The sequence below is a fragment of the Podarcis muralis genome, chromosome 11 (genome assembly GCF_964188315.1).
Source record: "Podarcis muralis chromosome 11, rPodMur119.hap1.1, whole genome shotgun sequence".
Lineage (NCBI taxonomy): Eukaryota > Metazoa > Chordata > Lepidosauria > Squamata > Lacertidae > Podarcis > Podarcis muralis.
In genome coordinates, this window is record NC_135665.1 from 4,174,739 (window position 1) to 4,187,706 (window position 12,968).

General features: G+C 41.9%; 1 protein-coding gene across 4 annotated transcripts in view; it reads left to right on the plus strand.

Annotated features, from left to right (window-relative positions):
* PCSK5 (proprotein convertase subtilisin/kexin type 5) overlaps positions 1-12,968 on the plus strand; it is a 244,994-nt gene that overhangs the window by 221,647 nt on the left and 10,379 nt on the right. For 3 of the 4 annotated variants that reach the window (XM_077935976.1, XM_077935977.1, XM_077935979.1), the window contains 5 exons: positions 452-594; positions 2,656-2,856; positions 4,090-4,323; positions 11,281-11,364; positions 11,711-11,855. In XM_077935976.1, coding sequence (XP_077792102.1) covers positions 452-594; positions 2,656-2,856; positions 4,090-4,323; positions 11,281-11,364; positions 11,711-11,855 — 807 coding nt within the window. The remainder of the gene's footprint in view (positions 1-451; positions 595-2,655; positions 2,857-4,089; positions 4,324-11,280; positions 11,365-11,710; positions 11,856-12,968) is intronic. The other variant, XM_077935978.1, reaches the window with a different exon arrangement.

Here is a 12,968-nt window from a genome sequence, read left to right on the forward strand (position 1 = left end):
AACTGGCAGTGATGTGTAGCATTGTGAAGGCAGATAGGCAACTTCATCCTTCCTGCACTGCTACAGATTTTAACTCTTGGAAGCCTCAGTGAGGAAATGAAAACAGGAAGGGATTTCCAGGACAATTGCTTGAGTAATTTAATCCCCATGACTGCAGCTCAATGGAAATCACACATCATCTGCCATTACAGCTGTTTTCTTCACAGACCTGCTTGTAGTGCTTCACAGAACCCGGGGACAGAGCATGGGACAGAGTCTGAGAAAGGCTCCCTTAACTATTAAGCTACTGTACTTAAAAACATTCCTGAGTATTGTCATTTTAGAGGAGATGCTTGCCGCACATGAGTACATTTATGAGAGGATTATGCTTGTTCATTGCAATTGTTTGATGCACCATTATCCATCCATAATGAAAATTATCATGATCAAAAATGCTTCCCTCCCCCCCCAGGTACAAACAGCAATGCTATCGAACTTGTCCTCAGAATACGTACAATGATGAAAAGTCTCTCCTTTGCATAGAGTGTCAGCCAAATTGCAGAAGCTGCGACAAATATGAGTGTTACTGGTGTAAAGAAGGGTTTTTTCTTCTAGGTAAGAAAGGTGACAAGTATTTTACATGGGGAAATGATTTCATGCCTTGCCCAAGAAGGCAAAATATGCATTCAGTTGAGAGAGACTGGGAAGGGGCAGAAATACCATTCAGTTCCCATTTCAAGCCAAATCTGTCAAAATTGCTCTTTCTCAAACAATATGAGAACCAAAACATAGCCATTCTTCAAAATTCCCACTTATCCAAATTATACAATGCAGTTCTCCAACCAAACAATGTTTGCAAAATTGTATGTATTAGGAGAAAATATGCATAAGAATGACTCAATATTTGTGAAAATAGCATTAAATAATGCACTGTATTAGGAGAAATTGCTTGTAAAAATGTGTACATTAGTCAAAACTGCATATGAAAATATGTTTATTAGGAGAAATGTACATTAAAGATCCTGAAGAATTTTCATGAGGCTTAAAAAATGTAGACAACTGAATTGAAGATTAGAAACATGAGAAACTGAGACAACTAAAATTGGCAGATTGTTTCATCCCTAAGGGAGGCTAACTACAATCTTAAATCTATGGGACTGCAGGTTCCCAACCACCTTTTAAAAAGAATGACCCCCAGACATCTGCTTCAATAAGCCTAAAGCATTCAAGGTTAAAATTTCATTCATTTTAATTAAGTGCTTGTAAACGGAGGTTCAGGAAATAATGCGGCTAGAAGCACAAGAGCATCAAACAAAGGTATGTCTTCAAATCTGCACATTTAAACTTTAATCAACTTTGGATTTTAAATGGCAGCAATGAGATTCAGAGACAAACCCCTACTTTTGGGGTAAAAAGGGAATATATTAATATATTAACGAAACTCCCAATGAGCCTTTCATTTTAAGCATGTTGATGCAAACTTAATTTGTTCAATATAAGAGATGAATGAATGGCACAAAGTAACTTTAGCCTGAAAATGGTTTCACATCACTTCCATTCTTTGTAGGTGACTTTTTGCAGCCAACGTGTAGCATAATCCCCATGCCTCCTATTATGGTGGATGGTTATGAAATTGCAGGCAGGCAAGTATGCAGCCCACACTCCAGAAGTCAAGACTTGTATAGACCTGTGAAATGCACTTTGAACCTTTTATGAGGCTCAGATGTACATACCTTCTCCCCTTATCATAAGTTATTTGGACCTTGTTATCTTATTCAAAGTGGATTCTCTGTGGTCAGAGGTTAAGAAAATCAGGCCTGGGGTATTATAAGGAGGTGGAGTTGTGGCTCTGCTTTACAGTTTTTCAACTTTCATATACTCCAAGCTGCAGCAGAGAACCAGAGTGCTCCTGAAAGTTGGCCAGCAGTTGTAAGTAATAAGGTAGAAATTATGCTTAGAGTACTTACTTCTCTAGACTTTGTGTTGGAGGCTGTGTAGCAGAGCCAAAACACAAACCTGGGTATGAGTGTATAGATCTGTAAATTATAACAAATGTGGAAATAAAAACATACCACTTTAATCCCTCCACAGAATTCAAATCTAAAAGATATTTAAAATATTTGAACTGCCAGCATTTAAAACACACCAAAGTGCAATGATATCAAAATCTCCACTGTTATAACCAGCAAATGTGACAAAATCCAAATATAATCATGTGCTAAACATGTTTTAACCTTATATCTGGGTTTTACCAGATTTCCCAATTATAAATCTACACTATAGAGATTTCAATATCATTGCATATTGGTATGTTTTAACTTTGGTACTTCAATAACATTGGTACTTCATACATTTTAAACATCTTGCAAATTTGAAATTTGTGGAGAGATTAAAGTTGTGCATTTTCATTTACACACTTCATTCATTGATGAATACACTTTATATATTAATTTTACCGATCTATACACTATACACCCCGTTTTATATTTTGGCTGTGTACTTGAGGTTGGGCTGTGCATCTGCATCCTCAAGTAGAGCTAAACTTTCCTCGGGTGCCCCAGTTTGCTTAGTGGCAATCGAATCACACATTGTTCTCTACTTTCAATGCTCCAAATAACAGGACTTAGCTGGCATCAGTCACAATATGACATAAAGGCTTTTTTATTTTTCTTCCAGATGGGAAATGTGTGAGTGATTGTGGAGCTGGTTACTACAGTGATGAGGTCACAGAAGAATGTGAGCCATGCCACCGGACCTGTGCAACATGCAAAGGGTTCGACTCCAACGACTGTACTAGCTGCAAAGGAATTTTACAGTTACTCCATGGAAAGTGTGTGAACCTCAAAAGAAAGCAAGTAAATAGGAAATTCTGGAATGGTATGTTGCCAGGCTTCCTCTGAATTTTTTCCACCATTTCTCTCTGCCCACAACCACTGGGGGGGAAACCTCGTCCTTTTCCAAACTCTAAAATAGATTTTATGTATAGAAATGTAAGTGATTGTATTTATATAGGACCAACATCAACACTTGGCAACTTCTGGCAGTCCACTAGCCCAGCAGGGCCCATGACTAACACCAGACCTGAACGCCATGCAAGGGGAAGGTGGATCTGCAGCAAACTGTTACGTATATGAATTACCCTGAATGCCTCAAAATGAGTATCATTCTGTATGTATATACAGAAACTACATCTTCACTAATGCAAATAGAATATTTATATGCATCACAGAAAGAACAGACATACAGTAGTTTCTTATGAATGAAGGTGAACATTTTATGTTAGTATAAAATGCAGTGGGGGGCCGGAACCTCTAACAGGTCAACCCCCCCCCCCTTAACAGCAGCAACAGTCTCAGAGTGCTTCTTCCTGCACTGCCTCTGGAAGACAGAGGACCCCTCTGATCATCATTAGCTCTTCACTCACCACAGCGCTGTTGCATCTACTTTATACCACAGGAGTGACTCTCACTTGACTGAGTTACATTCCCCTATCAACAGTACGTCAAGATTGTTTGATAGTTTAATGTTTTGATCACATCATAACCTGGTTAGGATTTATCCAGGAAAAATAAATGAGAACACATGCACTTGAAAACCACATTCCTTCCTCACCACCACAAACATACAGTACACATTGAGATGAACACAGTTTTGAGCATAATGATAGTAGTAAAGTATTGAATTCAATTGAATTTAGAGTGTAATCTTAATAAAATAAAAATCTTAACAATAGCATTACATGAATAAGTAAATGATAAAGCATTAATATTATTGTATGATTGATTAGTACCTAATAATTAAATACATAATAATTAATAAACCCTGACATATAGCACAGTTTTGAGCATAATGATAATTTTAGAAATCTAAGAAAAGTATTGAATTCAATTTAATTTAAGGTGTAATCTTAATAAAATAAAAATCTTAACAATAGCATTACATGAATAAGTAAATGAGAAATCATTAATATTATTGTACGATTGATTAGTACCTAATAATTAAATACATAATAATTAATAAACCATGACATGTAGCACTTTTCTCTTACTTGCAGCTTTTATTCTGTTTCATAAATATGAATAATGATTATCAATCCTATTTTACTGATAGAGAGACTGAAACTGCATACCTCAAATGGCTTGGGCTCTGCAGACCTGAAAGACCTCTTCCCTTATGCCCCTTCACGATCCTTACGGTCAGCCGAGAACGATCTCTTGTTGGTACCATCCGTGCACCAAATCCAGGCGGAAAGGGCACTTAAAGAGGCGTTCTCGGTGGCTGCTCCACAGTTGTGGAAGTCCTTTCCCCTGGAGGTTCGCCAAAACCCAATTGTCTGGAAACGATGTAAGACTTTAAAAAATCTAATTTTAAATATTACTATCTACCTTGGGCTTTAATGGAAAGGGTGGGCTGCCCAGTTCACTGAATAAGGTTCCCAAGGGCTGCTTTTCTCTAAAACTGCAATACTATAAACAGGAATTTAAGGGGAAAGTTATCTACCTGAAGATGTAACCAGCTGAGTATGGACTCTAAAAGACTACAAGCACAGATGGAATATGCCACCTGTGTTAATTTTGCCATTCTGACTGGAGTAGTAATGATCAGCAAGGAATCAACAGCATCCCTGTAGGACTTGCAAGTGTCAAGCGCACCTGAGAGTAACAAAACTGCCTTGTCCTAATACAGCTAGAAGGTATTTTTGTCTGAATCAGGAATCACATGCCCAAACAGCTTTTGCACATGTGCTTCCTTCCTCATTTAACAGGATGCCAGCTTTGCTCACTGGAAAGACGGTGGGGGGTTAATTAATATGCAGAGCATGGTTATTCTTACTTTATGACATATCTGGAGGAGATACATAATCACTACACAGAGAAACAACTTGTGATACTGTGTACACAACTTACATTTAAAGCATATCCAAAGCACACGAGCTCCTGCAAAGAATCTTGGGTACTGTGGTTTGTTAAAGGTGCGAAGAACTAGAGCTTTGCGAGGAGCAAACTACAGTTCACAGTATTCTTTGGGGGAACCTATGTGCTTTAAATGTATGTAGCAAGAACTAATGTATGCTCAGCCCAGGAGAAGTGGGGGAAATACACATGCAAAAAAATACAAAAATCATAAGGAAATAGCAGACACATCCACAACCTGCGTACATGAGCAAGAGAGATGAGGGAGCAATGCCACTTCAGTGCTTTGCCAGTGTTCTTGGCTCAGCCTCCCTGCCATGGGAGAGAAGGGGCAGAATGCAGTGGCTGTGCATATATTTCTGATGTTGAAACACTGTGTGTGGTCCTGCAAAGCAAAAGGGCATTCACTTCCCTTGCTTTCCTGCACAGTGTGCTCTTTTCTAGCACCCCAAGTTGTTGAAGTGGACTTAAGTGTTGGACGTTTGTGTCTGGAGTATCAAGGCTGAGGCCCCTTTTGAGTTCTAGACAGAGAAATGTTAGCAACAAATTCAAGTTTCTACACATGTTTTGAAGCAAAGCAAAGTGCTTCATCTGTGATCAAAGTGCCCCTTTCCCATAGCTTCCCTGTGTTCCCTGTGATATTGAATGCTAAGTGTGTGCAACATGAGGGAACCACTTAGGGACAGAGGCCCATGCTGCACAGCTTATTATGGTCTCCTTGTGTGGGGTTTATATATCAATTATGTGTGATGTGATTGGTTGCAGAACTACACTTATCATACACTATGTTGTGACAACATGGGGCTGTTGTTGACATAGGGATGGCTTAAAAATGGTTTCCCTCTTTCCAGTGAAGTCAAGAAGAGTAAAATTTTAGGTTGGTATCAAAATATGCCCTTGACGGGAGGATGGCAATGAAGTGAGAGGGTATTGTTTGGGTTTTGGAAGAAGTATTCCACTCCTGCCTGCTACCCCATCCCACCCATATCTCTGGCACCATGTGGCATATGTCCAGTAGTGGAGTGACTCTGCAGGTGTCTCAAGGGAGTTGTTCTGGCATATCTGTCATGCTGACTGTGTATCTGGTGTGGCATTACTGCAGTGAGTCTTCCACTAAATTTTAAGCCCATCATCCAACATAACAGTATTGCATCCGCAGTTCCACACTAGGGTAAACTGTGGATAAACTGTGATAGAAAGTAATGGTGAGTCTGAATTTGACTGGTATTCAGACTTTTAAGTGTAAGCCAAGAAAAAAATTTGTCTGGGCCAGTATGCGTAGCACAAAGAACATCTGCATTTTATCTTGTTCGCCAGATGATGAAATTATTTTGGAAGCCATGAGACATAATAGTGAAGGGGTTGTTGCGCTGTATGTTAACCCACAACATCTCGACTAGAATAGAATAGAATAGAGATTTAACAAATTGAAAGGGCTTTAGAGTGGCAGATTACTTACACGCTACATCACCAGTCTTTCATGTTCTTCAGTCAGGTCACTGAAGCAAAAAGGAAATAAATCCAGAAGAATATGTGTTCTGCAAAAGGGCCTCCATATATTTTAAAATTTGAGCTTTTTCTTTAAAAAAATAAAATTTCAAGGAATATTATACATCAAATGGTCATAATAATGTATAGCTGAATAGATAAAATTGTTACAGCTGCTGCTACTGCTGCTGCAAATGTTATTTTTATTAATTTAAATCATTTGAATACTGTCTCTCCTCCCACCACACACTATTCTCAGGGTTCTCCTGCCCCCCAAGCCCATGGGGGGGGGGGGCAAAGAGGGAGGAGACTGGAGAAAGCTTTGTTGTCCTGTGAGAGCCTTTGCACTGGCTTCTGCTAGAGGGACTTATCAGCTGAATCCTGCACTTCACAAAAATGGTTTTAGTTGATATCTGAAACATGAAAATGTGCATATACATTGAGCCCCTAAATGACATGGACAAGAGGCCTTTTGGGGGACGAGTGTCATCAGGCCTTAGGGACACAGGACTCTGCCCTGCACGGAGACAGATGGCTAGTATATCTAGCTCCATATAAGCTACTCTACATAGACTGCTAGTAGCTCTCTAGGGTTTCAGACAGGAGTCATTTCTCAGTCCTACCTTGAGGTAGTCACATGGCCAGCGTGACAAGCTGCATCTGGCGAGCCAGCGCAGCACACGGAAACGCCGTTTACCTTCCCGCTAGTAAGCGGTCCCTATTTATCTACTTGCACCCGGGGATGCTTTCGAACTGCTAGGTTGGCAGGCGCTGGGACCGAGCAACGGGAGCGCACCCCGCCACGGGGATTCGAACTGATGATTGGCAAGTCCTAGGCACTGAGGTTTTACCCACAGCGCCACCCGCGTCCCTATACATTCAAGTATTAGAAGCCAGCTAATCTTTGTTGTTGTTGTTTAGTCGTTTAGTCGTGTCCGACTCTTCGTGACCCCATGGACCAGAGCACGCCAGGCACTCCTGTCTTCCACTGCCTCCCGCAGTTTGGTCAGACTCATGTTTGTAGCTTCGAGAACAGCGTCCAACCATCTCGCCCTCTGAGCGAATCTTACGTTAGTGTAAATCACCATGCCTCCCTTTCCACTGATTTTGTAATCTGATTACAAAATGAAAACTGTGTCAAAAAGGATTTGGCATCAAGAGAAAATGGTGGTAAATCTTTGAAACAAAATCCTTATAAAATCCCTATAAAATGTAGAATTGTAGGAGTCTAGCAACATATACACACATTCTACTCTCCACCCCCTGGAGTTTCATGCATTTATTTTAGACATTAATTTGTTAGATTAATGTTGTAGTTCAGTGGCTGCCAGTATGATACCTAGACTATATTGGGGTTATTATTTCATTCTCAGCAGGTCTATAAGACCCTCAGATTTATAAATACTTATATGTTCAGAGACTGGATAGGTCCTAGGATTTTATTATATGTATATATTGTTTCTGTTACACCTTATTCCATAATTAGAATTATCTCTTAGAAGTATGTTACCTATTCTGTGCATTTGTATTCATATCTGTATCAGTTTTTGCAAAGCCATAAACTGAATATGATCTAATAAATAAACAGTTCCCCCTCTGGCTGTAAAAGCAGCACATTCCGGTCGCATCCATGCTACTTGCTATTCTAACTCAATAGGTTACTTTTTTCAGTCATGTGTGCATTACTGCAGTGTTGCAACTGCAAGGTGGTAAACTTTCTCTACTGTTCTTCACCTGATGAACAGATTTGCTTCTGACTGAGCGTACATTTTTCAGAGATAGTCAGAGCAGAATACATTTCTTTGAGACCATTCCATTTATTTTCAGTTTAAAAGCATGAGAACCACACTCTCTGGTATGAATGAAAAGTTACTTTAGAACATCGGATGGTATCCAATGATTTTTTCCTGTTAGCACAAAGACTTCTGCCTGCACAAGTTCCCCACCCACCCCCAAATCTGTTATGGGGGATCCCCCAGCCTTCCGGATGAGAACGCTGGGCATTGGAGGCGCACAGGGAGAAGAGAGAAAGAAGGTCCCATTTGCAGGCAGAAGGGTTGCATGCAATCCACTGAGATTATACATTGTGATATTATGCATGTTATGGCCTATGAGGCAGAAGAGGAAATGTTTCCAGGCACTGAAAATAATAGTAAATGTACTGAGTGAAGAGATTACAACAATCTACTCTGTACAAGTAATCACAGGAATTTCTCGGGTGTGGAATGAAGGACTTTGTACAGAGAGTACCTTGCCTGGTTTATTGGTCTGTTGAGCTGTGCTTCATCTAAAGTTACTGTTTTACGCTGCAACCCTTGCATTCAGTAAGCCCCACTCAATGCAGTAGGATTTGTTTCTGAATAGACATGACTGGGATTTCCTTGTTAGTTGAAGACAGTAAGTTGTCTAGGAAAAGTGGTTATTCATTAATAAGAATATGAATCTAGCTGCCTTGAATAGACATAATATCAGAAGAACTCTTGCCCAGATAATATTGGGACATGTATACATCTGTGGCTTAATGCCTGAGCAGCAGTTCACTGACCTACAAGATGTCAAATATGCACCCAGTTGCCCACCAGTGGTTCATCACATCCCCTAGTGATTTCAAACTGTAGAATTCCTAATCCCCATGGACCTATAGGGGTAATTATGTTGTTGGCTTTGCCACTTATTACTTTGACTACTGACAAAATATGGGACGCGGGTGGCGCTGTGGGTTAAACCACAGAGCCTAGGACTTGCCGATCAGAAGGTCAGCAGTTCAAATCCCCGTGACGGGGTGAGCTCCCGTTGCTCAGTCCCTGCTCCTGCTAAGCTAGCAGTTCAAAAGCACGTCAAAGTGCAAGTAGATAAATAGGTACAGCTCCGGCGGAAAGGTAAACGGCGTTTCCATGCGCTGCTCTGGTTCACCAAAAGTGGCTTAGTCATGCTGGCCACGTGATCCGGAAGCTGTACGCCGGCTCCCTCGGCCAATAAAGCGAGATGAGCACCACAACCCCAGAGTCGGCCACGACTGGACCTAATGGTCAGGGGTCCCTTTACCTTTACCTTTACTGACAAAATGCATTCAGGGAGACCAGGTGGATGTAGTAGAAGATATTGCTGTATTACTAGACTAAATGAAGTGAAAGCATATTTGGTTACATCAGAGTTCAAGAACTTTGCATCATATCAACATGTGCAGCTTTTTAAGTAGCACACCTGATTCTGTATCCTTGTGAAGAAGCACATTCATGGAAATCCTGGAAGTTTTCAGATCTTCCCTGGGACAGAGATGCATTTGCGGCCCCTTTTAAATTATATCTGAATGTCGTTTAAGAGATGGGTAATGTCAAAAGCAGCTGTGAACGCAAGTATTTATAAGCATTTCCATCTGACTGGAAGATAGAATTGTTGACTGGTCAGCATTTCATGTCTCATGTGCTTTGTAAGGCCACAATGCCTAGTACATAGTCCCCTCTGGTGGAGACTCAGAAATATTACAGCACTAATAATCTTGCAGCTGGAAAAAGCATTATGCAAACCTTGAATATTACCGTTTTAGTTTGAGAACAGAGGGTAAGATCAGCTGTGCTAGCTAATGATAAATAAGGATATCATAGACATAGGAAAAGAATGAGGAAGCTGCTCAGAGTGTTTGTTGTGGGGGAGGAAGGGAAAGGAGAATGTTAGCCGCTTTGAGACTCCTGAAGGGGAGTGAAAGGCGGGATATCAAATCCAAACTCTTCTTCTTCTTCTTCTCAGCCAGTAGATGTGGGGGCGGTCAGCAGCCGTACTCCTTCTGTTTCTCCTGAGCTCCCTAGTTCACTGGTTTTCAACCAGTGTGCTGCAGCACCCTGGGGTGCCTTGAATGATGGTCAGGGGTGCTGCGGGCAACACTGGCCCCTGGCCCCTGGCCCTCTTTCCTTCCTCCTCTGACTGCCCTAGTCATTCCCCTCTGTTGTACAAAAGAGCTCTGCTTACCCCATGGCCTGCCCTGAGCCTTTAACCAGCTTGCTGCCTCAGGTGTAATGAAGAATGCTATTGTACTGCCAGAGTTTTAAAGAAGATCAAGCTGCCAGTCCAGCTGGTTTTTGCATGTAGAATGGGAAGGAGGTATAATACTGCCTTTCACTTCAGGTAACAAAAAGCCACTGTCACAGGCTAGTCCTTTGTAGGGACACATGATTAGGCAATGTTTCATGTACAATAGACACCACGGTGGTGCATCGTTACTCTCTGATGTTCCCTTCAGCAAAGTGAGGACAATTATCAGCTGCACTGAACCTGATTTGCAGGGCTGGCTCACCCATGAGGCAAGGTGAGGCGACCGCCTCAGGCAGCAGAATCCCCATGGGCAGCAGATCCAGCCTCCAAGGCATGCATTTGCCTGCTCCTGCTGCCACAGTGGCAGCAACTGTTTTATTGTGCTTTTTATATGTTGGCAGGAGCCCAGAGTGGCTGGGCAACCCAGGCAAATGGGTGGGATACAAATATTGTTGTTACAGGATGCCCTTATTTTCATCAGAGAAATGTTGGGGGGCATGAAAACTGTTATAATAGGATTGCAATAGGTAGAAGGCCACTGTGGCTTGTATATTTCTGCACATTTTAAAATTAGGATTTCAGTTGCAAAAAGTGAATTAAGTAATTAACAGAAATCTAGATGGATGCTGCCTTGTTGATGATTAGTAGACATTGTTCCCACCCCTTATTTCATTCATATTCTGTGTTACTATGGGCAATATCTCCAGTCAAGGTGAAAGTCTCATCATCTCAGCAAGATTTGCATTTATTTCCCTTTATTATCTAAATGATACTAAATAATCATATCTGGAACCATGTATTCTGGGCACGCATGCCCACAAATATATAAAGTGACATTATTAACTCATTTCCTCCTTATCTCCTAATACAGCAACAACTACTCAGTTTGAGCCATGTGATCCTGCATGCCAAACCTGTGAGAAAACTGCCAGCACATGCACGTCATGTCCCCAAGGTAACAGCATTTATCTTCTTTGTGGCTACACATTGCCATTATCAAGAGGTTTTCGTATATTCTCATAGATTTCAGCTAATGCTAGAAAAAAATGTTATTGTTGAAAGATAGGCTTTATGCATGAGTGGAGAACATACAGTTAAGAATTCATTAAAACATAACAGTATTTACTTACTTACTTACTTACTTACTTACTTACTTACTTACAAAAAAGCATCCTAATTCTCATTCCACCTTTTTCTGCATTGTAATGGAAACTCTCCATTAATTCCTGAATTAGTTGGAATTTCCAAAATGTCATGCAAATGTCTTTCAAAACATACTTTGCCTGTTTCATTATTTTCAGAGAGATTTCTTTTTGGCAAGTCTTGTATCCGCACTTGCCCACGAGGAACTTTGGGAAATGTGAAGACAAGACGTTGCGAGTGTCACTCCGATGCAGACATGCCACGCTATTTGCACAAAGGCAAATGCTTGCAGGAGTGTCCCAAGTACGTTTCTATTTATATTAATCTGTGCAGACATGCAGCTTTCCTTCACATACTTCTATGTTGTTCTCACCTCCGTATTTTCTGTGACACAAAACGGATCTAATCCTTCTGGATGTAGAAAGCTGCATAAAGACCTGAATGCTTCAGAACAATTGCCAATTTGCAAATGAGGGTGCCGAGAAATGCACTGCGGTTTTACTCACAGTGACCCCTCCCCAGGAAGCAAGGCCTGGGCTGACACACGGCAGGGTCAAGCGTGGGATTCAGGTTCCATCGCAAGACACAGGTCCACCTAGACCAGGGGTCTGCAACCCGTGGCTCCGGAGCCGCATGTGGCTCTTTTACACCTTTGCCACGGCTCCGGGGCGGATACTAGCGAGGGGAGGAGGCGCATTGTGCGCCCCGACACTCCCCACTGTGGCGGGCGCTGTACTGGCTGTGACGTCACATGGGGGCGGTGCGTGCGTTAGTCACGCACCGTCCCGACGTCACCTTCCCGGTTTTGCGGCTCCCAGTTTTTTTTCTTCTTCAGAAACGGGTCCAAGTGGCTCTTTTTGTCTTAAAGGTTGCAGACCCCTGACCTAGACCCCTCTAAGGAGGTACCCCTGTAACCGCGTGGTTCTGAGGTGGGGGGTGAGGCACCACTTCACCCCCCCATGAAATGTTAGACTAAGGATTCCACCCAATGCCTTATCCACCAAAGTTGTGACTACTGCTATGGGGAAGGCAAAACCTGCAAATGGGACCAATCTGTTTTCACCGAATATGGCAACTATTATAGAACCACAGCAAATCCAGTAATCACATAACCTTAGAGGGAAGAAATGTTAATATACAACAAGCCCCAAAGTGTACTTATGAAGGTGGGGTGGGAGGATGTGCTCTTGGCCGACTGTGGTCCCAAGGATAGGGGGGACATACTGCCTTTTTATAGCCCGGGGGTGGGTCAGAGTGAAGCCTGCTCCCAAGCCCCACCCCCTTGGACTGGCTTGGTTGGTCAGAATTCAAACGGGGCCTGGTGGAAACTCCTGCCTTTCCCATTGGCTGGCATGGGGATTTTCTAACTGCCAGCTGCCCAGCCCAGCATTGCTCCGAGGGGTCAGGACCTGATGC